At 46.9% G+C, this 24620-nt stretch overlaps 1 protein-coding gene across 4 annotated transcripts in view; it reads left to right on the top strand.

The window, feature by feature from the left end:
• The window catches only part of LOC118216533 (E3 ubiquitin-protein ligase rnf213-alpha-like), a 47478-nt gene extending 24001 nt beyond the window's left edge, over positions 1 to 23477 (top strand). For 3 of the 4 annotated variants that reach the window (XM_035397792.1, XM_035397793.1, XM_035397791.1), the window contains exons 28-66: positions 144 to 268; positions 409 to 504; positions 803 to 927; positions 1273 to 1395; positions 1639 to 1703; positions 2141 to 2297; positions 3053 to 3188; positions 3343 to 3534; positions 3890 to 4020; positions 4650 to 4807; positions 5012 to 5221; positions 6693 to 6880; positions 7204 to 7324; positions 7644 to 7744; positions 8029 to 8211; positions 8536 to 8702; positions 9191 to 9293; positions 9494 to 9608; positions 9840 to 10059; positions 10440 to 10633; positions 10957 to 11079; positions 11198 to 11308; positions 11669 to 11911; positions 14687 to 14762; positions 14932 to 14966; positions 15334 to 15434; positions 15714 to 15870; positions 16102 to 16276; positions 16916 to 17010; positions 17405 to 17656; positions 17745 to 17877; positions 18186 to 18269; positions 18776 to 18956; positions 19498 to 19699; positions 20326 to 20403; positions 20819 to 21016; positions 21401 to 21490; positions 21747 to 21925; positions 22434 to 23477. In XM_035397792.1, the coding sequence (XP_035253683.1) occupies positions 144 to 268; positions 409 to 504; positions 803 to 927; positions 1273 to 1395; positions 1639 to 1703; positions 2141 to 2297; positions 3053 to 3188; positions 3343 to 3534; positions 3890 to 4020; positions 4650 to 4807; positions 5012 to 5221; positions 6693 to 6880; positions 7204 to 7324; positions 7644 to 7744; positions 8029 to 8211; positions 8536 to 8702; positions 9191 to 9293; positions 9494 to 9608; positions 9840 to 10059; positions 10440 to 10633; positions 10957 to 11079; positions 11198 to 11308; positions 11669 to 11911; positions 14687 to 14762; positions 14932 to 14966; positions 15334 to 15434; positions 15714 to 15870; positions 16102 to 16276; positions 16916 to 17010; positions 17405 to 17656; positions 17745 to 17877; positions 18186 to 18269; positions 18776 to 18956; positions 19498 to 19699; positions 20326 to 20403; positions 20819 to 21016; positions 21401 to 21490; positions 21747 to 21925; positions 22434 to 22584 (5574 nt within the window). In that variant the 3' untranslated portion in view covers positions 22585 to 23477. The remainder of the gene's footprint in view (positions 1 to 143; positions 269 to 408; positions 505 to 802; positions 928 to 1272; positions 1396 to 1638; positions 1704 to 2140; positions 2298 to 3052; positions 3189 to 3342; positions 3535 to 3889; positions 4021 to 4649; positions 4808 to 5011; positions 5222 to 6692; positions 6881 to 7203; positions 7325 to 7643; positions 7745 to 8028; positions 8212 to 8535; positions 8703 to 9190; positions 9294 to 9493; positions 9609 to 9839; positions 10060 to 10439; positions 10634 to 10956; positions 11080 to 11197; positions 11309 to 11668; positions 11912 to 14686; positions 14763 to 14931; positions 14967 to 15333; positions 15435 to 15713; positions 15871 to 16101; positions 16277 to 16915; positions 17011 to 17404; positions 17657 to 17744; positions 17878 to 18185; positions 18270 to 18775; positions 18957 to 19497; positions 19700 to 20325; positions 20404 to 20818; positions 21017 to 21400; positions 21491 to 21746; positions 21926 to 22433) is intronic. The other variant, XM_035397794.1, reaches the window with a different exon arrangement.
• Positions 23478 to 24620: the final 1143 nt, after the last annotated feature.

Raw genomic sequence — 24620 nt, 5'->3', positions numbered from 1 at the left:
AGTTTTGAAGTCCATGTTTCAAATTATTAGCATGAATGCCAAACCGGCAGTTTTATATTATGTTGCTACTGTTTTTTTGCAAGTTCATTTTGAAATTTTTGTTTTATTTTCTTTTTATTTTTGTTTTAATGTTTTTTTTTCAGGTGACAACATTCTCAAGGCTCTTGACAGCATCAGATACTGGGCTTCTCCAGGACGCCGCTTCTAACATCGAGCTACTCTCCCTGCAACAGTTTGACACCGAGCACTCCTTCCTCAAAAAGATAAGGTCTGTTACAGATCACACTGTTTCCCATGTTTGTGATGTCATTTTTGGTTCTTTTGAACCTTCTATAGACTGAAGCTAATTGATCTTCTGTGTCCTGGCGAAGATTAATGGAGATATTTGAATTTTACCCGTATTTTTAGACATTTCCTAGACTCTACATCTGGATTCAGAATACTCATTATTCAAACAGATTTCAACGAAGGCTCCCAGAGTGCAAACCTCATTGCTTCGGCAAAGTAAGTGTCGTCTTGGCTCATAACTTTTAGTATTTTGCTATATTTCAATATAAAACTGATATGAGCCGTGTAGCATAATGCTTAGGGTACTCTGCGGCTGTACAATCAGTACCCAGGTGAGGCAGTGCCTTGAACAAGGTACTTAACCTGAATTGCTTCAGTGAAATATGCATCTGTTTAAAGGGATTTCATGTGAAAAGAAGGCAAGGTGTATAAATCCCTGTGGATTAGAGCATCTGCTGTGTGACTGAAGTGTTAAGTAAACTTGGCTGTCTTTCATAATTCACATGCATTTCAGGTACTCTGCAATGAATGAAATCAGCAAATCAAGAGATGAAGAAATGAGAGGGAAAGTGTTTGTGTACTTTATCACCAAGCTTCCAAGAATGGAGGGAGGGACTTCTTATGTTGGATTTCATGGAGGTTAGATGTGACACTCAAATTTTTCCACATTTCCTGAGGGACAAATAATTAAGCATGTATCTCTCCTTTACCTAGCAACAATGATACTAATGATTGCTTGCATGTACATAACTTGTACTTCTTCAGCAGCTGAGAGCATTGTACCATTGGATTGTGCCTAAACTGCAGCCACCAGGAGTGTATAACACCCATTTGGGTGATATAGGACTGCCATTTTGTGCCAGTGTTCACTGTAGATCATTTACAAGCACAGTGATTTCCTTTTGAATGTGTAGACCCTGCAATGCCATAGAAATTGGTGTTCTAAACCAAGCCTCTTCAACACGCTCCCCTTAATGAGTATAGGCCCCTGGAAGTCGGTCCACATTGATGACCTCCGAAGGTCCAAGGACATCATCTCGGACATCAAAGCCTTGAGAGGTTTAACTATAAGCCAGCTCTTTGAGGACAAGGTGGAGGAACATGATGGTAAATGTTAAAAAAAAAATTCATACTGACTTTTTTGCACTCTTAATGACAGGTGTTATTCCATTGTTTTATGCTAACTAACAATGCCAAATGTCACTGGTTGGTGAACTGCTACCTTTACAAGACCACTTCAGTGTTGTGGTTTATAAATTTAGAATTTTGAATAGTTTATGAATATTACCACCGTCTTCTTGATGTGATGTATTGATACTAAAATAATTTTTTAATGTATTTTTTTCACAGCAATGGAAGTGGAGGACATGTACACAGCAACAGGAGAGCAGGAAATGGAATGTTCAGAACCCACAGTGAGTCCCTGATGCATTTACTGTTTTCTCTATTACATTTCTCATGTTTTGCTTCAGTCCGAGATCCTGCATAGAAAGTCTGCATGGCATTTCTGTACTGTGAGATTTTGTGGCTCAAATAGTGATATTAATTGTGAGGTCTAATCAGCATTTAGGGGAACCCAATATCTTGATAATACTACAGTTGTTATTGACTGATTTCTTAGTTATTACTGTCAGTACGCATATTTGTATTCCTGAGAGTTACACTGATGTTCTCCATGTCTGTACGTCACTCTGGATAAGAGCGGCTGCTAAGCGATTGTAATGTAAAGTAATGTATTGCATCATATATCAAGTTGGTTCTCCTTCTCATAGCTCCAGTTGCAAGCCATGTCAGTCTTCCTTTCTCTAGCGTGAAACATTTCTTTCCCATGCCTCGTGCTCTTCCCCTGCAGGACGGCTGGGAGGCGGTGCTGGACACCACAGCACTGGTGCGGAGCTGTGTGCAGAGCGCAGTGGGCATGCTCAGAGACCAGGGTGAGGGTGGAGCCCGCAGCACCAGGAGGGTGGAGATCCTTCTGACGCTATTGGCCGACAGCGAGGAGCTGAAAGGTACTGTACCCCCGCCCCTGTACTTAAACGATTGCTTTTATGTAGGGCAGGGCAATATGGCCAAAATATCATATCATGTGATGTTTTTTGTATTATTGATAGTATCACGGTATTTGATGGTATTTGTTATTCCAATGCAAATTTGACAAGAAGTGAACTGAAATGAAGTATACTGAAAGGATAAATCCAAATGCAGTAATAAATTTCGCAATTTCTATTCGGACCATGAACACGGAACTGGTATGAAATATTGAATAGCGTTCAAAAATTTGGATAGTGAACATGAAAAACCATAACGTGTAACCTGCAAATGCTACTATAAAACATATTCAAGCAAAAAAAACAAAAGAAAAAAACATCCAGGCTATGTGGTGTATAGGCTTTCTGTCATCTTTTTCTTTGATCCTACCTGATGTGGTAGTAAACATCCAAACTTCCCGGTCCATGTAAAATGCGCTCTGGGAATAAAGAAAAAACTACTTCTATCTGTCGGGTGTTCATGTGACGTCCACTCAGCAGCAAGACCTTCCAGTTTTCATGTGATTGAGAAAAACACATCTCATGATCACAGAAAAAAGAAAGATGATTGTTTTTTAATTTGCCTGGGAATGTTTTGAATTGGGAATCTGAAGGCCTTTAATAAGACTATCTCTACTTAGCTTTCATTTTGTTTAATTTCCCTGGGAATGTCTTGAGTTGGTAATCTGGAGACCTTTAATTCGACTGTCTCTTTACTTTGTTTTCAATGTGTGCAGCTGCATTTCTGACAGCTTTGAAGAGGCGCCTCCACACCCTGCTGGTGTCCTACGATGGCAAAAGCTTCTCGTCCAAGAACTGGGTGATCAACGAGGCGTCCAATGTCGACGCCCTGCAGGAGGGCGGAACCTTCAGGTGAGTCGGGGAGGTTCTTTTCGCTGCACCTGTGCTGAAATGTACAGGACTAGGCGTACCTGTCCAGTCATTTCTATGGCTCCTACCATTGACGCACGTAGCCAGCATCCACCAGTGGAAGGTGCTCAACCATGTCGTGTTTGTGTTCTTGCAGACACGCCCTGTGGAAGCGTGTTCAGGCCGTTGTCACTCCCCTCCTGGCTCAGCTCGTTGCCGTCGCCGACCGCGACTGCAACCTGGACCTGCTCCTGGACCACAACTCTGGGGAGCCGGTAAGGAAGCTTTGGCTGGACATCTTCAGGGACGAGAAGCTTCTGGAAGTTCCCTTTGCAGCAGTGGACCGCAAGTAAGTGTGAAGGGGGTTCAGGGGAGGGCTCTGATTGGCTGCTCTCGTAAAGGAAGCTGTTCAGGCACTTGTCTGGATGTTTATATTTTTGGGTTGGGATCTACTTTGTCCAAAGGTTTCTTGTACAAAACCAAAGGAACATACATTATAAAGCCTTGCTTTTTTCCCCCCAAAATGTTATTTTATTGACATGCATCAAGGGCAATTCTTTGTTTAAAACTAAACCTTCACTTTCTTGTTTTTCTCGAGTGCATTTCTGTCTGAGGGGCATTTTGGTGGGATTTAAAAAAAAAAATTTTTTAGTTGTAAAAATAGAAAGACTCCCTCACACGGAGTGGTAAAATGTTCCGCACAGCTCCGAGTCGAAGACCATCCTGGTGCAGAGCTACATCACGCCGCAGCTGGGAGCCGGCTGCAGCCTGCCTTTCAGCTGGAGGGTGCGAGACTACCTGGAGGAGCTCCGGGTTCACGCTCAGCATCATGAAGGTAAGGGGAATTTGGTCATTTTATTTTATAAATTCCTTTGGGCTAAAGTATAATTTCATTGAAAAATAATTATCATTATCAAATGTGATATACAGTATATATGATATAATAAGATAATAACGTATTATTATATGTATTATATAGCATGGAGTAATACATTCATATATGATAATATATCGTTACATATTATATATACAGTGCCCTCCAGTATGGAGATGTTAGAGTGAAATTTGTTAATTTTTGCTGTACTATATGCTGTACAGTTTTGTATTTGAGATCAAAAGATGAATATGAGACAAACTTACAATCATCTTTTTTTAATCGTGGTATTCACGTGTGTGTGTTCTACCATTTAACAGAAACCGCTGTTTTTGTGTTGAGTCCCCCCCATTTTCAGCTGTGTAAAATTATTGTTTCCATACTGTTAGAGGGCACTGTAGCTGTTGCTCGCGTGCTGCTTTCCCCATCCATTCTTATTCTTTGAAAGAGGAAACAGACAAAGACCAGGCAAGACTTGTGCTCGAATAAATGGAGAAAAGGAAAATTGTCATTGTAGCCTAGCCTAGCCTAGCCTAGCGTAGCGCAGTGTTTGGGCGTGAGTTTTTAACACTGCTGCTCTCTCACGGAAGGCCACACAGTGAGGCAGTTTGAGGACGTCTTCCGGAACACTCCGCTTGGCCGGTACATTGCAGAGGCAGCAAAGGAGACGCAGAGAGAGTTCTTCCAGCGCTACCTTCAGGATTTTGTGTGCATGATGATGAAAGTCACCTCAGAGGAGGAACTCCAGGTACAGGCTTGCTGTTTTTGAAATAAAACGCTATCTATTCACTGATGTTGTTTGATAAAAATGTAGGATAGGGATTGTAACCAGAACAACAGTTTTGATGAAATACATTAGATTGTTTTCTATTAAATCAACCCCCACCTGTGTTTATTATGTATTCATAAAAAATAAAACTAATAATAGTGATGTGCTGTTTGCCCCCATCAGCTTCTGTGTACTGCCTTGACCTGCTGCGTCAATGAATTGAGGATCCGTGAGGATGTGGAGGAGGATGAGGTCATCTCTTTGCCCTGGGTCCATGCCGCACACCAGGAGTTTAAGAACCGTCTGCAGAACCTGTCCAGGATGGTTGCCATGGAGCCCAAGGTGGCTCCGAACCTTCAGCGTATTGAGGGCTCCAGGGAAGGTCCTGAAATGGTGAGCAGGGTTGGAATTGCTTCTCAATGAGGCGGGTAGCTTTTGCTTAAAGGAGTACCATGGTGGTTGAACGTGACACTTCCCAGTTGTCTTCAGGCAACAACAAAACAAATGTGCATAATTTTTTTATTCTTCAGTCATTTCAATGTACTTTAAAACGTATTTTTCTAAGCCTAAATTTCCCACTATAAAAATTCACCCGAACCGTCTGGGCGTGGTAATGAGAACTGTCAGTTAGCTATGATTGACAGACCGTGCCCGGTTACCATAGCTACCCCCATGATACGCGCTCTCTTTGAGAGACTGAATTTTCACAAGCTAGCTAGCTTAGTAGTATATCAAGTATCGATAGATAGCTAAGGTAAGAACGTTGACTTATATCCAGTTATAATTTTTGCTATCTAGCTAGCCAAGTTAAGATGAAAGCACAACTATAACGTCCTCATAAAAGCAAACTAGCAAGCTAACGTTATCGATAGCATTGCCTTATGAAAGCAAACCTCCTAGCTAGCTAACGTTAGCTAGCTAGCTAAATGAATATAACCAGAAATAATCTAAAGGCACTCTAATTTAAGTGAACCTAACGTTAGTCAAATATTTGCATTGTCTGAACAGCAGGACGGTGTGTCTTGTCAGATTTCTTTACGGGGCGTGGAAATAGGAGTGGTTACTGTATTCGTGACGTAGAAAAATGACAATTTTCTCAACCGGTTGAAAATAGGATGATGAATTTAAAACGCATATTTCTCCAAAAATACAGAACGGACATATTTAATACTTTGCTCATTGTGTTTCTTCAATGCCTCTTGTGCAAATAGCACATAAAACCGAGAAAGTGTGAAAATCACCATGGTACTCCTTTAAAACAGGTAAAATATGCATCCCCAAGTGCAAATGTGCTGGCTCCTCCCAGGTGCAGTTTTCACAGAGTACTAGTCCCCAGGTGCAGTTGTAACACAGTACTGTCTCCAGGTGCAGTTGTAACAGAGTACTGGTCCCCAGGTGCAGGTGTAACAGAGTACTGGCTCCAGGTGCAGGTGTAACAGAGTACTGTCTCCAGGTGCAGTTGTAACAGAGTACTGGTCCCCAGGTGCAGGTGTAACACAGTACTGTCTCCAGGTGTAGTTTTCACAGAGTACTGTCACCAGGTGCAGTTTTCACAGAGTACTGGCTCCAGGTGCAGGTGTAACACAGTACTGGTCTCCAGGTGCAGTTTTCAGAGTACTGGTCCCCAGGTGCAGGTGTAACACAGTACTGGTCCCCAGGTGCAGGTGTAACACAGTACTGTCTCCAGGTGCAGTTTTCACGGAGTACTGGCTCCCAGTGCAGTTGTAACAGAGTACTGGTCCCCAGGTGCAGGTGTAACAGAGTACTGGTCTCCAGGTGCAGTTGTAACACATTATTGTCTCCAGGTGCAGGTGTAACAGAGTACTGGTCCCCAGGTGCGGTTGTAACTGAGTACTGTCTCCAGGTGCTGGATGTGTTTGCGGCTCTGGCCTGCGTGGAGCTGTTGGAGCCCAGGGGGCTGGACTCAGACAGGGAGCGGCTGGCCTGGCTGCGGCAGGTGAAGAGGCTGCAGGGGCCCGTCGAGCTGGCCTGCTCAGAGGAGATCTGCAGCCGCTACGGGGAGAGGAGCCGAGAACGGGCGCGCACCGTCCGGTGAGGAACAGCACCTCCTGCGGTTTGCCCCAGTCAAACTCCATTTCACATAAACGTGTGTTCTCAGCGGCTGATTTGACATCAGCAGGCAACGTCAGCCGCCACTTCTTATCTGTCCGGGTTCTGCTCCCACAGATATGAGTCACTGGAAGATGCTTGCATTTGTATTGTAGCCACATTTTAGGCACTCTTATCCTGAGCAACTTGCACAGCTAACATTCTTTACATACGGTCCATTTATACTGCTGTATGTATGTGGGAATGATGAGGTGACCTCTCTCTCGCTTTCTCTCTCTCTCTGATTGTTCATGGTTCTCCTACAGACGGGGGTGGAGCAGAATCTTCTCCCTGTCCCTGTTTGTGGAGCACATGCTGGTGGGCATCGAGGGCGTGGAGGAGAAGCTCCGCCCACTGCTGCTGGAGCGCACTCGGGTATTGGGGCAGGTGAGCTCACCTGTTCACGCAGGGAAGCGGACCCTGAAGGAATGATACGTGCTAAAGGACTTTTACACACTAAATGTTACATTATTCTTAGTTTTTATTTTATCCCAACGTCCTTGCGGTCCATTCTTGCAGTCGAATTCTCGTCTGAAGTCAAAGTGGATTTTTCGAGGCCGTTTGAATCCGTGATCCATCGTATTCAGCCCTCTCCTCTTAACTGAGATGCACAGTTTCCTTCACGGGGACCGCTGGAGTAGTGGTTTTTTTTTCCGCTTGAAAAACTGAACGGAGAAAATGTCTTCTTCCTCTGAATGTTCCTAAGGTTCTGGGGACGAACTCGGACCTGAAAATGGAGCCGCCCTTCCTGGCAGTCATCGGGATCCTCAAGGCCTGCATGGATGGAGCAAACGACAGGATATTCAAGTAAGGAGCTTTGGTGTCTTCATAGCCGCGGGTGGATGAAATACACTACTTACTTTGTCTACACGTGTGCACATGTCCATGTGTGTGTTCATACACATTCAGGATTTGCTTAGCATCCTCGCTGGTCCGGAAGTATTTCTAGCCAGGACTGGCTCCTTTACTCGTATAAATCCAGTGAATGGATTTATGTTTTTCAACATTGTAATTCTGTCCAGATAAGAGCGTCTGCTGAATGAATGTAGGTACGTATGTGACCCTGAACATTTGTGCGTGCGTTAATCCAGGTTTGGACGTCAGCCCTGTCCCGTGTGCATGGGGGACCCCCATGAGCCCCTCAGCCTTCCCTGTCACCACATATACTGCCTGGCCTGCATCAGACAGTGGCTGATCCCGGGTCAGATGTACTGCCCTCTCTGCAAACAGGAGGTCCCCGATGACTTCAACCTGGCCACGTCTGAGGACATACGGTAGGCCTCAGCTGCGCCCTCCAGTGGACGTCACTGTACACGACAGCCCCAGCGTTACGACTGAATATTCACACTTGGGGGAGGAGAAAAGAACCTTCAGGGAATTAAAAAGTGTGAATTGTAATAAAGTACAATCTACTAATGCGATGTCATTGTTTAAGTGAATGCCTTCACCATGACAGGCTGAGGTCAGAAACGCGTGAATCGGCTCTGGGGTTTTGTGGAAGTCCCGTTGATGAATGCGCCATGGCTTTCTCTCGCACGCTTTACAGCGTCTCTCTCTTTACCGCGTCTCTCCTGCTCTTTCTCTCCGCGCTCCGACAGGCTCCGCATCGTCATGTACTCCCAGTTCAGGAAACGGTGCAACGCCTTCTTCATCGACATGGTCTCCACCGTGTGCTTCAAGGACAACGCCCCGCCCTCCAGTGAGGTCATCCAGCACCTGCTGTCCTACCTCATGGTGGCCGTGGAGGCCGTACGCACCATCAGAGGTGACCCTCTCCCAAATCTCTTCCCCTCCCATCCACCCAGGCCCTTTGCTGCTTATGCTTTCTTGGGTTTTATCTGCGTTCTTATTTGGGTAAACAGCTCATCCTTTTTTACGGAATATAAATGCCTAAGTTGCAGGTGAGTGCTGAAACCTGCCAGTAAACGAGATTCCGATAACTGCCTGATAAAATAAAGATTAAATTAAGTTGTCTTTTTTTTTTTTTTTTTTTAAACCTGCTTATTTTTTTTAACTTGTTTTAGTCCCGGAGTCTAGTTCCTAAGCCACTATTGCAGGCTGCCTCTCTTTATTCTCACTTAGAAAACGGTATGAATTTTGTGTGTATGTGCGTGCGTGCATGCATGTGTGCAGGTACGTGCAGGCATGTGTGCGTGTTGCGTGCGTGCATGCCTGTGTATGTTTGCCGGTGTTTCAGCTCATGCGTGTGCCGTTCCGGGTGTGTTTGCTCACTCTGGTTTTCTCCTGCTCTAGCTCGCACTCCGGTGTTCACCAAAGCTCTGTCTCCGTTTGACGACTCGGTGGACAAAAATCCCGTGGTCCGCTCGGTCATTCTGAAACTCCTTCTGAAGTACAGGTGAGCATCTTCCCTTTTTCAGAAAGAAGGCAGGAAGAAGGTTAAAGTTGTGGTCAGGTCTTTAATGCTTCTGAAAGTGCACAAACTGAATGTTTACATAGCTAATTGAGAGTGTGGTTTTTTTAGGCTTTTGGTCTCATGTTTTCTCCTATACTGGCTGTTTCTCTGAAAGAAATCTGGTTTCTTCTTGTGTCTTCAAGCTTTGCTGAGGTCAAAGACTACCTGCAGCAGCACCTGTCTGATGTTGAACAGAGCAATATCCTGGATGAAGGGGACAAAAGTGAACTTTACTCCCTGTACATAAACTGTCTGCAGGTAGGCCACGTTCTGCGCTGTTTGAACACTTTTGTTTGTGGAATCGCATAAACGTGACTTAGCAGCGGCTGCGCAGCTGCATCCGCGCAGGCGAGCGTTGCGGGGCGAATGCGCTCAGTGCTGCAGAGCAAACGCGGTCACGCATTGACTGCGCAGCAGATGCAGGCCTGCGCAGCGTTGTCAGCGCAACCGCAGAGTGAGCGCGCTCCCGTCTCGCCCCCCCATGCTCAGGACTCCATGTTGGAGAGGACGCAGTGCCGCACGGCCGCAGAGAGGACGGCCTGCCTGCAGGACGAGAGGAACTTCCTGAAGCACTTCCTGAAGCACTTCCTGCGCCCGCGCGGCGTCAGGGCGCGCGCGACCACCATAGAGCACCTGCAGGAGGTAGCCCGGGTTCGGCTGTGCCTGGACATGGCCGCGCACCTGATGGCGGACCAGCAGACAAACCCAGGTGACCATGGCAACCTCTCCGTTACGGTATGGCCAGGGGTGGGTGATGCAGGCGTAATGCCAAATCGCACCCGTGTCCGACAAATACAAAGGATTCATAAAACAACTCAGGGAAATGATATGTGTATTTGTAAACGGCTGTACAAAGGCTGCTACCTCCAGTGTGTTTTAAATGCTGAGGCTTGATTTCAAAGCTCTTTAATGATACTTACCATAGAGTGCGACAGAGTCGCACTTGTTAATAGCTATGTTCATTTTTCTTTATCTTATTTTTGGGAGAGGTTTCTGTACAAGTTCCTCCTCCTCCTCCCCCGTTTACGTGCTTTACGTGACTTGTGTGTGTGTGTGTGCGTGTGCGTGTGTGTGGCGTGTGGTGTTCAGGGCCGTGCGAGGGCGCTCTGAACGCGGTCTCGGCGTTCCTGGGCTGCGTGGCGGACCTGTGCATGCGGAGCGGGAACGGCTGGTACCGGGTCTACCTGATCCGCAAGGTGTGCAGCCAGCAGGGCATGGAGTTCGTCCAGAAGCTCCAGGCGACGGCCGAGCTCAGATGGCTGTTTCCCGAGGAGCTCCTGCAGGTGAGCACGGTCTCCGCCCCTACCCCAGATCCACATCACGTGGAATCAAGTGGCGGGCTGGAGGTCATGGGGGGGGGGGGGGGGGGGGCTGTTCTATTCGCCCCTTTGAAAGCTGTCCATTCAGTAGGCAGCACTGTAGGTTGTGCCGTTCTTGTGCGAGCTACCAGTGAACTACATCTCCCATCAGCACTTCTGTGAACAGGCAGTAACGCTTGGCTCACACTTGAAAGTGTATGGCAGTTAAACATGGCAGGAATGCTAAGGGCTCCTTCAGAGCTCTCTGAAGTATGAGATAAAGGTTCCTTCTCCTCGCCCTGTGTCAGAATCAGGAAGGGGGGCAGATGGACCACTTCCTTGTTTGGGGGGAGGACTATCGGACCATACGCGAAGCTGTCGCCAAGGCAACGATGAAAGGCGGAACGGAAGGGATAGAGGAGGCGTGTGAGGTACCTGTGCCCTCCTTCTCAGCTCTCTCACCTCACACCCCCTGCGGGAGACTGCTTGTGAATCCGAGCAGCTTTATCGTAGCGTTGTAAAATTCGCTGTGCTTTTGTGTGTGTGTAGAGGTGCGGAGGTACGCCGGCTAAGAAGACGGTACTCCTGCTCCTGGCCCTCTTCAGGGAAGTTACCACGCTCTACAGAACGGCCAACCACAGCCTCCACCCAAAACAGGAGGTACTGCTGTCTCCACGGCAACCCTGCATGCTGCAAAGACTTCCTTTGAAGTCTCCTTGTGCCCTACTACATTGCATTACAGTACATTTTGCCATTTACGAGATGATCTTATCCTGAGCTACTTAAACTGGCTAAATTAAAAAAAATACTACCAAATTTATAACTATTTTACTGAAGCATTTCAGGTTAAGTCTGTTGCTCAAGGGTACAATTGGCAGCATTCCAGCTGGGAATCAAACCCGCAACCTTTGGGTTACTAGCCCAGTTCCCTGACCACTACGCTGCACTGCCACCCTTCTGTCTCTGACCAGGCTTATTCGTGAAAGAAGCTGAGTCACTTCCTGTTCCTCCTCCCCACAGTTGCTCCATGCCTTGGAGGGTTTCATCCAGGGCTCCCGGGTGCTGGTGAGGCCGGAGGCACAGGCCTTCGCCCTGGCCCTGGTGCACAACCAGCTGGGCGCGCTGAGGGTCGGGGCCGACCGGCCGGGGGTGGAGCACGGCCTGGTCGAGCTGACCGTCCACCTGGCGGCTGTGCTGATGACTGTGAACCACGGGTGCCTGGCCCCCCTCAGGCTGCTGGCCCTGTCCCCCGCCCGCATGCAGGTAGGCCTTCATCCGTCCCCCCCTCCCCAAACTTACAGGCCCCCGCACAGTACATCACTACTCCCCTTCTCTCCCTCTCCCCCTGACCCACAGACCCCTACACGATAAATCACCATTCCCCTTCTCACCCTGTCCACCTGACCCACAGACCCCTACACGATAAATCACTAGAGCTTGACTGATGCCAGATTGTTGGGTCTGATGCTGATCCCGATTTTGGAGAGTCCTAGCCCACCGATTACCGATGTTTTGACCGATATTTTGTCAAAAAGTGCAACATTTTCAAATCAATTTGAAAAACTTATATTTTATCAAAGTTTCTATATTTGAGAACATTTAACTTATAAGCAAACAAATAAATAAAAATAAACACACAAAGAACTTTTTGATAGATAAAAAATGTAAAAGATGATATTAAATTAAATATATATTAACACCATCTCCAAGTGGTGTGAATTCAAAATAACTCCACACGTTGCTTTTACTCCTTTCTTTTCCAGCCATCTATTAAAAAATTAATTTAAAAAAATCAGTTTTCCAGTTTCAAACTTATTTTTATGAATATTATTATTGTCGTTGTTGTTATTAATGTGTTATTATTATTTCTTAGTATCTATTCTCAGTAAATGAATTATATTTTCTTATTTTATTCCTACTACATGATCTCAAAGAGTAAGATTTTATCTAGTGGAGCTAATGAGTGAATCAAGTGTAGCCTAACATTAGATGAAACTAAATTGACTGGATGAAATACGTAACGTGAGGTTGTCTATAAGAATTCGGTGGTGAAAAAAACTACAATGCGCTTTCGTGCAAGTTACCCGCGCTAACTGTTGGTTGATTCACTTCTCCAACAGCAATCCTTCTCTCATGTTATCGCCACGAAGCTAGATAACATGGCTTAACATTATCCACGTTAGAAGTGTTTTATCGGCGTTTTTACTGTCTGGTTAGCTTGCTACGATGACGCGTGACTAGATGACACAGCATCATATAGTAGCTAATATCATTATCTCAGATAAAAAAACAAATGTGCGATGCATTCAGTCACCATTTTATTTTGGCTGGTTATTTATTTGAGAATACAGCTATGTCCTCTGGAAATGTAGATCCTACGGTGCTTATGTGCTCACTGCCACTCCATAAAGGCTTGCTAGCCAGCTAGCCTGCTAAAGTGAACCAAATATGTTAGCTAGCTCGCTCGCTTGATAATGAGGATTGATAAACATAGTGGTCGTATAAACGCATTTAATTAAAAACTTTCACTAAATATACATACCTTTATTGCGCCAGTCGAATCTGTGCAGACAAGTCTTGCAGTGGAGAATATTGGATGAGGCACGAGTGACAAACGTCTTACGGTGAAGCCACACTATACGCGGCGACGGCCGCCTGTCGCCGCGCCTCGTCCCCACAGTCGGCTGTTTGTGGGCGTGTCACCTATTTTTGACAGACAGTTGTGTTCGTTAAATGTTGACCTGGCTTAATATCGTGTTTCATATTCATTGTCCTGTCTGAATAAAAATAATTTTGCAGTAACCTAGATCTGAAAGATGTTAGTCAGCTCCCTAGATAGGCTGTTTAATGTCTAGCTAGTGAGTAACAACCAACAACAAAAACATTGTCTGACGAATTAGCCAGATAATTCCTTCAAAGTTGTATCTGATTAGCTAGCTAGGTGGCTGGTAGAAACGAACAACCAGCAACTAATACATTAGGAAGATTTTGTTTGTTTGTTATTGTTTGTTGTTACTCACTATAGCTACACATTAGTTAGCCTAGCTAGGCAGCTTATTAACATTTTTCAGCGCTAGGTTACTGCAAAAAATGTTTATTCAGACTGGACAGTGATAGTAGCTAACGGCGATAACTAGGCTACATTGCAGAGCCACCAACAATTTCAGAGACTTTTCTCCACGCTGCGTTCCTCTAATCAATGTCTCTGTAGGAGATTTTATTAAGTTTGGAAACCCGATACGGAAATTATGAGTTAGGTCCTCCATTGTGGAACGATAGAATGTGGAACTAAATTTAGAAAAAAATAGGGACAATTTACTTGACGGATCATTAGATCAAATCAGATTGGTTACCGCGACGCGGTGAGGGGGTCAAAGTTGAATTTTTGCCATCTCCACTGCGGCCTCGCCGCCTCCCGCCGCGCCGCCGGCAATCCCAAAATGCCTTGCGGGGTCTGGCCGCCACCTCTCATTCAAAATGAATGGAGGCGGCGCCGCCGCGCGGCGTGGAGAAAAGTCTCTGAAATTGTTGGTGGCTCTGCAATGTAGCCTAGTTATCGCCGTTAGCTACTATCACTGTCCAGTCTAAATAGCAATTACAACGTTCGAACAGACAAGTACAGATAAATAATCAATGTTTTTTTTTGTTTATTATACTTATTTAAAAATCGGGACACATCCGCTGCATAACTGCCGATCCCGATGTTGTCAAAAAAGTCAAACAATGGCCGATATATCGGCCAAACCGATATATTGTTCGGGCTCTATAAATCCAGTCCCCTTCTCTCCCTCTCCCCTGACCCACAGACCCCATACACGATAAATCACCATTCCCCTTCTCACCCTCTCCCCCTGACCCACAGGCGTGAACCTTAGCCTTGCCCCCCATCAGCATGCAGGTACATGAGCCTGGTATCATGTCAGCATGCAGGTTCCCCTTTAAACCCCTCCAGGCCTGTACAGGTTTTTTGTTTGCTACTCCCATAAACCTGCAAGTTTCCTGTTGTGGGTCACAGTGTACGTGCACTTTGCCCTGCAGGCGGCCTTCCTACCCACAATGCCCGAGGACATGCTTGCTGTGGCTCGCGCGGCCTTGGGACCCCTCATGTGGTACTGTAAGTGCTGTTCAGTCTGCTCGTGGGAGGGCTGCATTCTTACGACAGGGTCATTTCAATCATGACATCGGTGGAAAATCTGCATAGTCATGCAGTGATTTGTTGTTCATGTGATGACAGTGGCCGGGCCTGTGTTCTCATTGGTTCGTGTGCGTTCTTTTCTCTGCAGATTGTCCGAACGGTCACCCCTGCACTGTTGGAGAGGTGAGTGGTTTCATTTGTGATGATGATGATTTTCGTATCCCTACTTTCTGCATGAGTCTAATCCCCGGCCTTTTCTTCCATATCTTACCTGTCTCCGCCGTGTTTTACTCTCCCTGTCTCTCAAGTTCAAGTTATAAGCTATAAAAATATAAAATAAAATCAGAAAATGAAAGCATATGGAAATAAAGGCAACAAAGAACATGGGGCAGGGACAAAGAAAAAAGACTTAACATGCAGTTAAATCTTAACAAGTTACTTGTACATCATTCTTATTCTATCCCTCTCTATATGTTACCCTCTCTATCCCCCTCTGACCCCCCCCTCCCTCTCTCCCTCTAACTCTCTCCCTCCCTCCCTCCCTCCACAGTGTGGCAGGCCTATGGAGATCAGACGGTGCCTGGACTGTAATTTGCCAGTAGGGGGAAGTGGCCATCAGCCTCTTCCGGGTTTTAATCCGGTTAATGTCCAGTAAGTCCGCTTTCTCAAGGGTGCTACAGTAAATCTACACCAGGGCATTGAATATAAGAAGTAAGGGCTCCAAACCACGTTCTCTATGCGGCTAAAGAACCGTATACAGTGGGGAACCCCATTTTAAAGAACCGTATATCATGGGGAAGGGGAACCCCATTTTTGTTTGATTTAACCCTGAACAGCAGCTTGTGAAGTATGTCATTGCTGCCGTTTGTTCCGAGCACCTGTCTGTCCCCGGCTGGTGTGACGATGTGGTCGCGTGTCTCTCGAAAACAGCGGGGACCGCACCCAGAGCGGTCACATCTTGGGGGACCCGGGTAGGAGAGACATGCCGGACATGCTGGACACCAAGAGCATGTCCCCCGCCCCCTTCACGCTGGTCAGGCTGCTCACGCACTTGAGCATGCTTATTGGAGCTTCTGAGCACCCTCAGGTACACGCCCTCCCTACCCAGGCCCCACCCACAACCCTTATTCATAATAATTTCTTTCTGTGAAGCACTTCTGTGTTTAATGAAAAGTGCTATATAAATAAAGGAATTTATTATTGTAGTGGCTGTAGTGGCTACAGTAGCCTTGTCCATGCAGTAGTTTCTGTGCGTCTGATCTCAATCCTTTTATCTTCTCTCTTTCTTTCCCTCTCTCTCCCTCTCTCTCTTTCTCAGGTTATAGCCCAGATAATCAAGCCCCCGGTGGCTGATCCAGGCTCGTTCCTGATTGGTCACCTGCTGAAGGACATGGAGCAGCTGGGCCGTGTGCTGGGGAAGGGCTCTGACGACACGGTCAGCATGGCCCACCTGACGGTCCTCAGCCTGCTGGACGCTAACCCACCCACACAGTGTAAGAGACAGGCGGGACTCCGTTTCCCACAATGCATTAAGCAGGGCTGCGATGCATTAAGGAAACCCTGTTCCTGGAGACCTCCCGTCCTGTAGGTTTTCACTCCAGGCCTCTAACAAAGCGCGCCTCTTTCAACAGCTAGAGATCTAATTGAGTTGAGTCTGGTGTGCCAAATTAGGATTGAAATGAAAACCTGCATCGGATGGTGGATCAGCAGGAACAGGGTTGGGCAGCCCTGCACTGAGGCAATGGGGCTTTAAAGTGGGCTGTCTAGGGCAGGTTGTGTAGTGTAATGGGTTGGGAACTGGGCTTGTAACCTGCGATTATACACTTGAGCAAGGTACTTAACCTGAGTTGATTCAGTGTATATCCAGCTGTATAAATGTAAATGTATAAATGTTAAAATGCTAAATGTTGTGTGTATTGCTCTGGATAAGAGTTCCTGCTAAATGCTAGCAATGCAATGTAAAATAGTGAGTTTGAAACTTCGTGTTCAATCAAGTGGATTGCAAGCAGTAGTGTTTTAAACAGGATTTTGTAATGGTTGGATCAGCAGTCAGGCATAAAGTCTTTCTGGAGACTGGATGTATAAAACATGCTAAATGCTAAATGAATGCTGTGTTTCACTCTGCTTCCCAGGGCCTGTTTCCCACAACAACGTTCTCTCCACCAAAGAGGCGAGGAACGCCTGGGAGACGGGCGTTGCGTCTGACATCATCGTCCCTCAGCTTAAGGTGAGGGCGGGGCAGGGCGGGGTGGGGCGGGGCCACCGCTGCGCCTTCACGACTGGCAGTCGTACAGCGGAAGCATTCTCCTTCGTCCCCGAGTCCGTTTCTCATGGCTCTTGAGTCTTGGCACTGGTTCAGCACACCGGCAACATTAGCGACTTTAAACCAGACGTCAGGCTCCTGAACATACACTTACACCCCCCAGGGGCTGCTTTATTAAAATTGGGCAAATTTCTGATCCACCCCCTATCTCCCTTGCCATTTTCCTCCCTGTGCCCCACCTCTGCCTCTTTCCCTCTCTCCTTGCCCCTCCCCCTGACCCCTCTCTTTCTCCCCCCCTGCCCCCACCCCTCTCTTTCTTCCCCCGCCCCCCCCCACCCCCTCCCGGGGCGCCCCGCAGACCCTGGAGCGGCAGCTGAAGGAGGCGAACGACCTGATCAGGACGGACTCGCGCGTGTCCTCCAGCCCCGTGATGAAGCTGGTGTTCGGGGACCCGCGGCTCACCCTGACCACCCTGCCCCGGGACAGCCCGATCCACAGCGGGGCGGTGTGGAGCTGCAGGGAGAGGGTGTCCCTGCGGGCGCTGGCACACGTGGTGGAGCAGAACGACGGGCGGGACGCCCTCCCGGTGCTCTGGAGGTTCCTGCACAAGGTGAGCCCCCGAGACGAGGCCCGCTTTCTGTTCCAGCCTGCCGCACGCGCTCTGACCTCTGACCTCTGACCTCTGTCGCCGGCCGCAGGAGCCAGAGCTGCGTCTGGTCCGGTTCCTCCCGGAGATTCTGGCACTGCAGAGGGAACTGGTGAAGAAGTTCCAGAACGCCCCGGACGTCACCTGCAGCACCATACATGAATTCATCCAGGGCCTGACAGCAGGTAGATGTCACTGTTCACACAGATCCCTTTAAAAAATACACATGTGCATTCCTTTATGTATTTATCAAGATGGCCAAGATTGGTGGACTAAGGGTAGATGGCTTAAATGTGACATTATGCGTGAAAACTTGACATAGATAAGTTAATGGATACTTCATGAATTTCAGAAGACAGAAAGACAAATACACTTTGTTATTGCAGACTGGGATAAATAAAAAATCAGCTGTACAAATAGGATAAAATAAGATATTTTGCAAGTTTGGGAAGGTGACTCAAAGGTTGACCGTCCGCTGTCTGTCCACGAGCAGCCTCTCTCAAAACCTGGTACGAGACGCGGATCAAAATATTCCTGAAGACCTGGAATCAGCTCAGACAGTCGCTGGCCACCAAAGGTAAGAACACCGAAGCACGCAGGAAGCGGTCGCTTTCCCCCCTGTGTACCCACAATGCCCTGGTACAGAGATGCTCACCCAGCCACGTCAGCAGGGTAGAACTACAAGTCCAGGCCACACCATTGCTGTAGTCATAGACCTTGTACCTCCGCTTGCACCTCCATCCAGCGCTTATATTGCACTTGTATCGTTACCTTGATGTTGTAGCTCTTTGTCATGCCTCCTGGTTTGACTTACCATAACTTTCTGACCTAGCCCTATGCTTGCTGTGTGAACTGGACTCAATGCGTTCATGGTTATGAATAACTGTTGAATACTATACCTTATTGGACCTGTGTTTTGTTCCGATGGCCTCCGGTATGCACTTATTGTACGTTGCTTCGGATAAAATTGTCTACCAAATAAATGTAGTGTAACCTATGAAGTAGACCTTTCCTTATTGCTACAGTTGTGATAAACACGTACAGTATGCTGTATAAAGGGTACGTGTGCGCGTGTGCCTGCAGGAGAGCTGAAGATCCCTGCCGAGCTCTGCCAGACGGATTTGGGTCACAGCAGCGACCTCCAGGTGCTGTTGCCGCGGCGCCAGGGGCAGGGCCTGTGCGCCACCGCCCTGGTCAGCTACCTCATCGCCCTGCACAACGAGCAGGTGCACGCGGTGGACAAGCACACCGGGGAGGAGACCAGGTGGGGGCGCCACTGAGGTTACTGACAGAAAAAGATGGACGGGGTTCACAAACAAACAAAAAAATCATATAAAGTCCTCACACTTATAAGAGAACATGTTTAAATGAACTTTGTGTTCAAATAACAAAGATATTCAAGAGGTGCTTCAAAGTGCTTGTTGAGAGGTGTTTGGAAATCAACTTGAGAAGCTGTCTTTTTAAATTTTTTTATAAACGATTCCCGTAGAAACTGATCTTAGATCGGCATCAACACTAAGAAAAATGTTTTTAGTTTGTATTGCGGTTGAAAGAGCTGATCCTGGAACAGCATTCAGTTTTAGGGATACTGAGGCTGTTTTTGGTGGTATTATCCTAAGATGTCCCACTCTGCTTTTCCTATGAGTTTTTGATTGTAGGGAGGATTTGACTGAAATTTTTATTGAACTGGTACCGCAGGTAAATGGAAGGTACGGGGTCTCACTGGCCCTGCGTAGCTTGCGTGCTGAGAGGGAAAGGGGGGGGTTGTGGGGAGGGCGTGGTCTCACTGTGGGATCCTCCCGTAGCTACACGGTGAGCCCCGCGGACCTGAGCGACCTGCACGTGATCCGCTACGAGCCGGAGCGCGACCTGCTCCCCCTGGTGCTGTCCCACTGCCAGTACAGCGTGGAGCGCGGCCAGGAGACCATCTCCGAATACGACCTCCCCAAAATCCAGCAGCAGGTGGTCACCCGCTTCCTGCAGGGCAAGCCTCTCATTAGCCTGGTGGTGAGTAGCGGGACGGGACGGGACGGGACGGGGGGAGGCGGGGAGGCGGGGAGGCGGGGGGGCGGGGGGGCGGGGGCACTGGGGGTCCAGCCCAGAGCTGGAGCTCATGCAACACGCCGTCTGGTGCATGTTAGCCTAACCACACTAGTCCTGTCGCTAAACCCTAAACCAGGGATACTCAGATCTGGCCATCAAGGCCAGTAGAGCTGCTGGTCTTCATTCTTCCCCTCCAATCAGGGACTGATTTAGACCTGGGACACCAAGTGGGTGGGATCTCTTGGAAAATCTTGAACTGAATTTGAATATCCCTGCCCTAAACCCTAAACCATCTCCCAAAACCTGACTTTAGCCCAAACTCCCCACAGCTTAATCCTAACTCCTCACATAGCCATAACCTCTGACCCAAAATCCAACCCCAAACTCCCTAACCATAGCTCCTCACTCAGGAATAAATCTAAACCGCATCCCAACCCTAAATTAACCAGACCTTAACCTTAATCATAATTCCCGTTCGTCTTTGCCCTATTGCCTTCATAACCCGTGAATAACCCAGACAGGAACTGTGCGATATGTGTCCAAATGGTTAACTACTGAAATGCAGTTTCTCATTGTCTCATTCCTCCCAGGGAATTCCAACACTGGTGAACAGACACGACCGGAACTATGTAAACATTTTCAAGGATGTGAAAGACAAGGTTGGACAAGTAAGTCACACCTGCAAATGGCAGCTGATAATTGTGTTTGATCCCAATCCTGAAGTTTTAATTTCTCAATTGTTGTAGGGAAGAAGTTGCATTATTGAACTTGGAAGTTTTCACGGCAAATGTTTTATTGGCTTACATACATATAGTTTATGTTTCAGCATGTATAATGGAAGCACCTTGCATGGGATTTGAACCTACAAACTTCTGGTTACATGTCCACTCTCCTGTTGAATGAATCCATATTTGGCAGAAAGTTAATTGATTGACTGCCTGTATTGGTTGGTTAGTTGATTGATTGATCGATCGATCAATTGATTGGCTTGCTGTGGTTGATAATCTCATTGATTGATGAACACACTGATTCCTTGATTGATTGGCCAGCTCTGATTGGTTAGTTGATTGGCTGTGCCCACAGGAAGCCCTGCCCGCTCTGACCCTGGCAGCATTGGCAGGGGAGCTGGCAGCGTACAGTGATGTGTGTGAGGCTCTGGAGGTGGTGGAGGTAGCTCTGGGTTTCCTTGCGATGACGGGTGAAAACCCTGACATGCAGCTCGTCTGCTACCTCAGAGACGTTCTACAGATGGGGGACCGGACAGCCCCCCACATCCTAAAGGTGATCCCCCACCCACTGCACCCCCGTAGGTCCCACACTATTCACTCTACATCTCCCATGAGCTCCCACACCTACACTTCATGTCTTCTGTTAGCTCTCACAAAGTGTTCACACTACATCTCCCATCACCCCCCACTCTTACACCCCTTATTTCCTGTTAGCTCCCACACATTGTGCACACTACATCTCCCATCAGACCCAACACACTGCACTCGGATGTAGTTTCCACATTTATATTTGGCACTTCACACGCACTCAACAGCTGCTCTTACCCAGAGATATTTGCTGCTCACTGACTGTGCCATGTGCTCTGTTTCCTGACTGTGCTGTACGCTCTGATCCCTGACTGTGTTGTGCATGCTGTTCCCTGACTGTGCTCTGCAGGCCCTGAGCCGGTGCAGTCTGAAGCACTGTGCAGCCGTGTGGCAGCTCCTGGCGTCCCTTAAATCAGAGAACATGCTGCGTCTCAAGAGGGTAAGAGAAGCTGCACTCACCTTAATTGTGTGGATTTAGATTTAGTGTGTGTGTGTGTGTGTGTGTGTGCGCGTGCGTGGATGCGTGTGTGTTCGGAGTAAAAGTTAGTATTGCATTTTTATGTGCATGACAAAAGGCTGAACACAAACTCATCTCTTATCTCTCTCTCTCTCGCTCTTGTTTTTCACTCCCTCTCTCCGCCCGCTCCTGCTTCCTTGTCGTCGTGTGTTTCCTGCCTCCTCCCGCCTCCTCACAGGACCCTTTTGTGGGCGTCTTGGGGGAGTATAAGAAGCCTCTGAGTGAGGAGGAGAGGGGCTTGCTGATGGCGTTCCTCTCTAAGGGCAGTGTGGACACCTGTCTGCTGGAGATGCACGAGTTCCTGCTGCTGCACCTGAAGGATGCCCAAGCCCTGGAAATGTACAGGGCCTCCTGGGGGTGAGATCACATGACTGCAAGGGTCACAGGTTCAAATTCACCATGACAATGCTGCTGCCTGAAGAACAAAAAAAAGGCTCTTCCTTGAAATTGTGTCTGTAGTTTACCTTCCAGCTATCACAAAATGCATATATTCATAGAGCGACAGTGTCATTGATGTGAAGCACCGCTCTTAAGCTAATAGCTCCCATTTGTGGAGAATCCTCAGCCTGTTAAATGTGAGAGTGAGAGAGTGAAAGAGGGTCAGATAGACGCAGGCAGATAGAAGCCAGGTCCATGAGGTGTTTTGCATCTAAAAAATGAGTATTGACATTAAAGCCAGTTACCTCTTACATGCATCACACTACAGTGTATGCATATGTTGTTTTTGAAAGATGTTAAAACCATATAATTCATTATTTAAAATTAATTTTATCCAGTCACTTCTCTGGGGATGGTTGCTCTCATAGGTGGACCCACAGTAGTATTTTGAGGAGTTAAGGAAAACCCTCTGTTTTCTTGTTTTCAGACTGAAAGAAACGCTGGTGTCGTACATTGAGCGCAAGGATGTCGACGTCCCCCCAGACGTGGAGCTCCTCCCTGACGAGATCTTCCTGTCGAAATTTGTGGAGGCGTGGAAGCTCATCGCCACGTTTCGACAGAACCGCGGACGGCGATGACGTGGCCCACGGCCACGCCCGCCCCCACTCCCTGCCATTGTTAAAGCTTTTCTTAACCACTTTTACTGCGTCTGTACTTTTTACTGTAGTATCGCAATCTGTCTTCTGTTTCACATCTCATACAGCGAACACATGTATATCCTTACATATGTAATTCTCATGAGCGTGAACTGTGATACTCACGGCTGTGTACCTTAGCCTGCGGGTTTTATACAAATCGTGCTTGGATGTGCTGCGAGACGGGTACATAATGAAGTGCAATATTTCTGTTAATTATGGCTTTCTAAAAGTGAACTTTTACCGAATGTATTTCGCCTCCTGATTTCTGGCCTGTCACGAAAGCGGGATGCAATAATTTTTTGAACGCAGAGACAATCTTCTTATCACAGTCAGTTTTTTTTTTCCATCATTTATTGTGAACATTATATCCCTTCAGTGCTATAGGCTTTTGTTTGCACTTAAAAGTATTTGTCTGGAATACTTTGAAACTAATAATTTGGAAAGTGTTATTGTGGGAATGCTATTCTACTCAGGGAGTCCCATTTTCACTGGGGCAGAGACGGAAGAAAAATTGTGACATGCTCATCAAATGTTACTTTGCTTGGTACTGCCTTGAAACGCTTTTGTTTCGTTTAAGTTTATCCCTGATATTTGTTCTCTTCTTTGTCTCTGTCTTTTAATTTTGTTCATCTGTTATTTGAGCAATTGACCTTTTGCCTTAAAGGGACATTCATTCCAAGGTTTCCGTAAAAAAAACTTTTCCAACTCTCCTTCCCAACCATTTTCACTTTAAACTCATACATAGGACCAATCAGTAGTCTTAATCATGCCATATATGCACTCCAGAAATATGATTTACTATGTTTAATAAAATATGAAGAGGCACTCAAACATCTCTGCTCCTTGGTGTTTTTCCTTTCTGAAGTAATTTGTGTGATGTGTTCGGTCTTCTGTGGAATCCAGATGATATTTTGGGGATTAGCAATGTGCTATAAATTGACTAATGATAAAGCATACTGCTTCTTCAGTTCAGATGGTAACCATTAACAGCGTGGAGGCAACAGAAGTTTGAGCCAGGCTGAGACTGAACTTTGGCCCCCAGTGGACATGAGTGGTACTGCTGTGAATTCAATTACGTTGGTGAAGGCAAGTACCACACAATGGAAAAACAAGAACATCAATGAACATTCAGCGGGCATTAACGCTACTTGCACACATTACTGAATTTAGCAATGACAGAAAAATATATTATAAATATCTTTGCTAAATACAGTACAGTAAACTCTTGCCTCATAGATCCATACTCACAGAATATTGACTTATTAAGAACTGTTTGCCATCTGCTGCTGCTCATTTAGATGAGTGTTTTTTTTTTTTTTAACAGAACTGATAATGTGCACCAAAAAAAGGTTGACAAAGCCTATGTGCCTTTACTTGGCCAGGCCCGGTTATGAGAGAAACTCCTCCTGTGTGTTGCCATGACATCATCAGAGCCCTGAAGAGGTAGTAAGTCATGAATAAGCAAACAGAAAATACCAGGAATTCCTTAGGGTTACTTTGTATTGTGGGTCTGGCGCTGTTTGGATCACAATGTGTTTTGAATCTCCCATAGATGGAGTCGATAAGGATATAGCCGGGGCATTACTGTAATTCAATTTCCTCCTGCCTGCGGTTTTATTTAACATAACAGCATCGAATAAGTGCAGGGTCCCTTCCAAACGTAAACTAGGCTGGAGGCTGGTCTCTGGGTGGACTGCCAGCGGTTAACTGGGCCTTGAGCGTGGGCTCTTGACCAGTATGAATGCCCCATAACCCTCCAGGAATTTCTGACCCATCACAAGTGGCGGTGTGTGCTTCCAGAGTAACGTTGGTTCATTGGAGTACTCCGATTGGCTACGAGGTCTGACCTCGGTAGTTGTGTGTGTTTCAGCCACAGGGGTCTGCGTCTGTCTCGCGCCGAAGCCGCTACGTGTTTGACTCGGCTCTCTGACTGCGCTCGACCTCGCCTTTATAGAACGATAGCTACGATAGCGCAT

Source organism: Anguilla anguilla, chromosome 17 (genome assembly GCF_013347855.1).
Source record: "Anguilla anguilla isolate fAngAng1 chromosome 17, fAngAng1.pri, whole genome shotgun sequence".
Classification (NCBI taxonomy): Eukaryota; Metazoa; Chordata; class Actinopteri; order Anguilliformes; family Anguillidae; genus Anguilla; species Anguilla anguilla.
The sequence above is the reverse complement of the archived record's forward strand: the minus strand, read 5'-3'. Positions and strand labels throughout refer to the sequence as shown.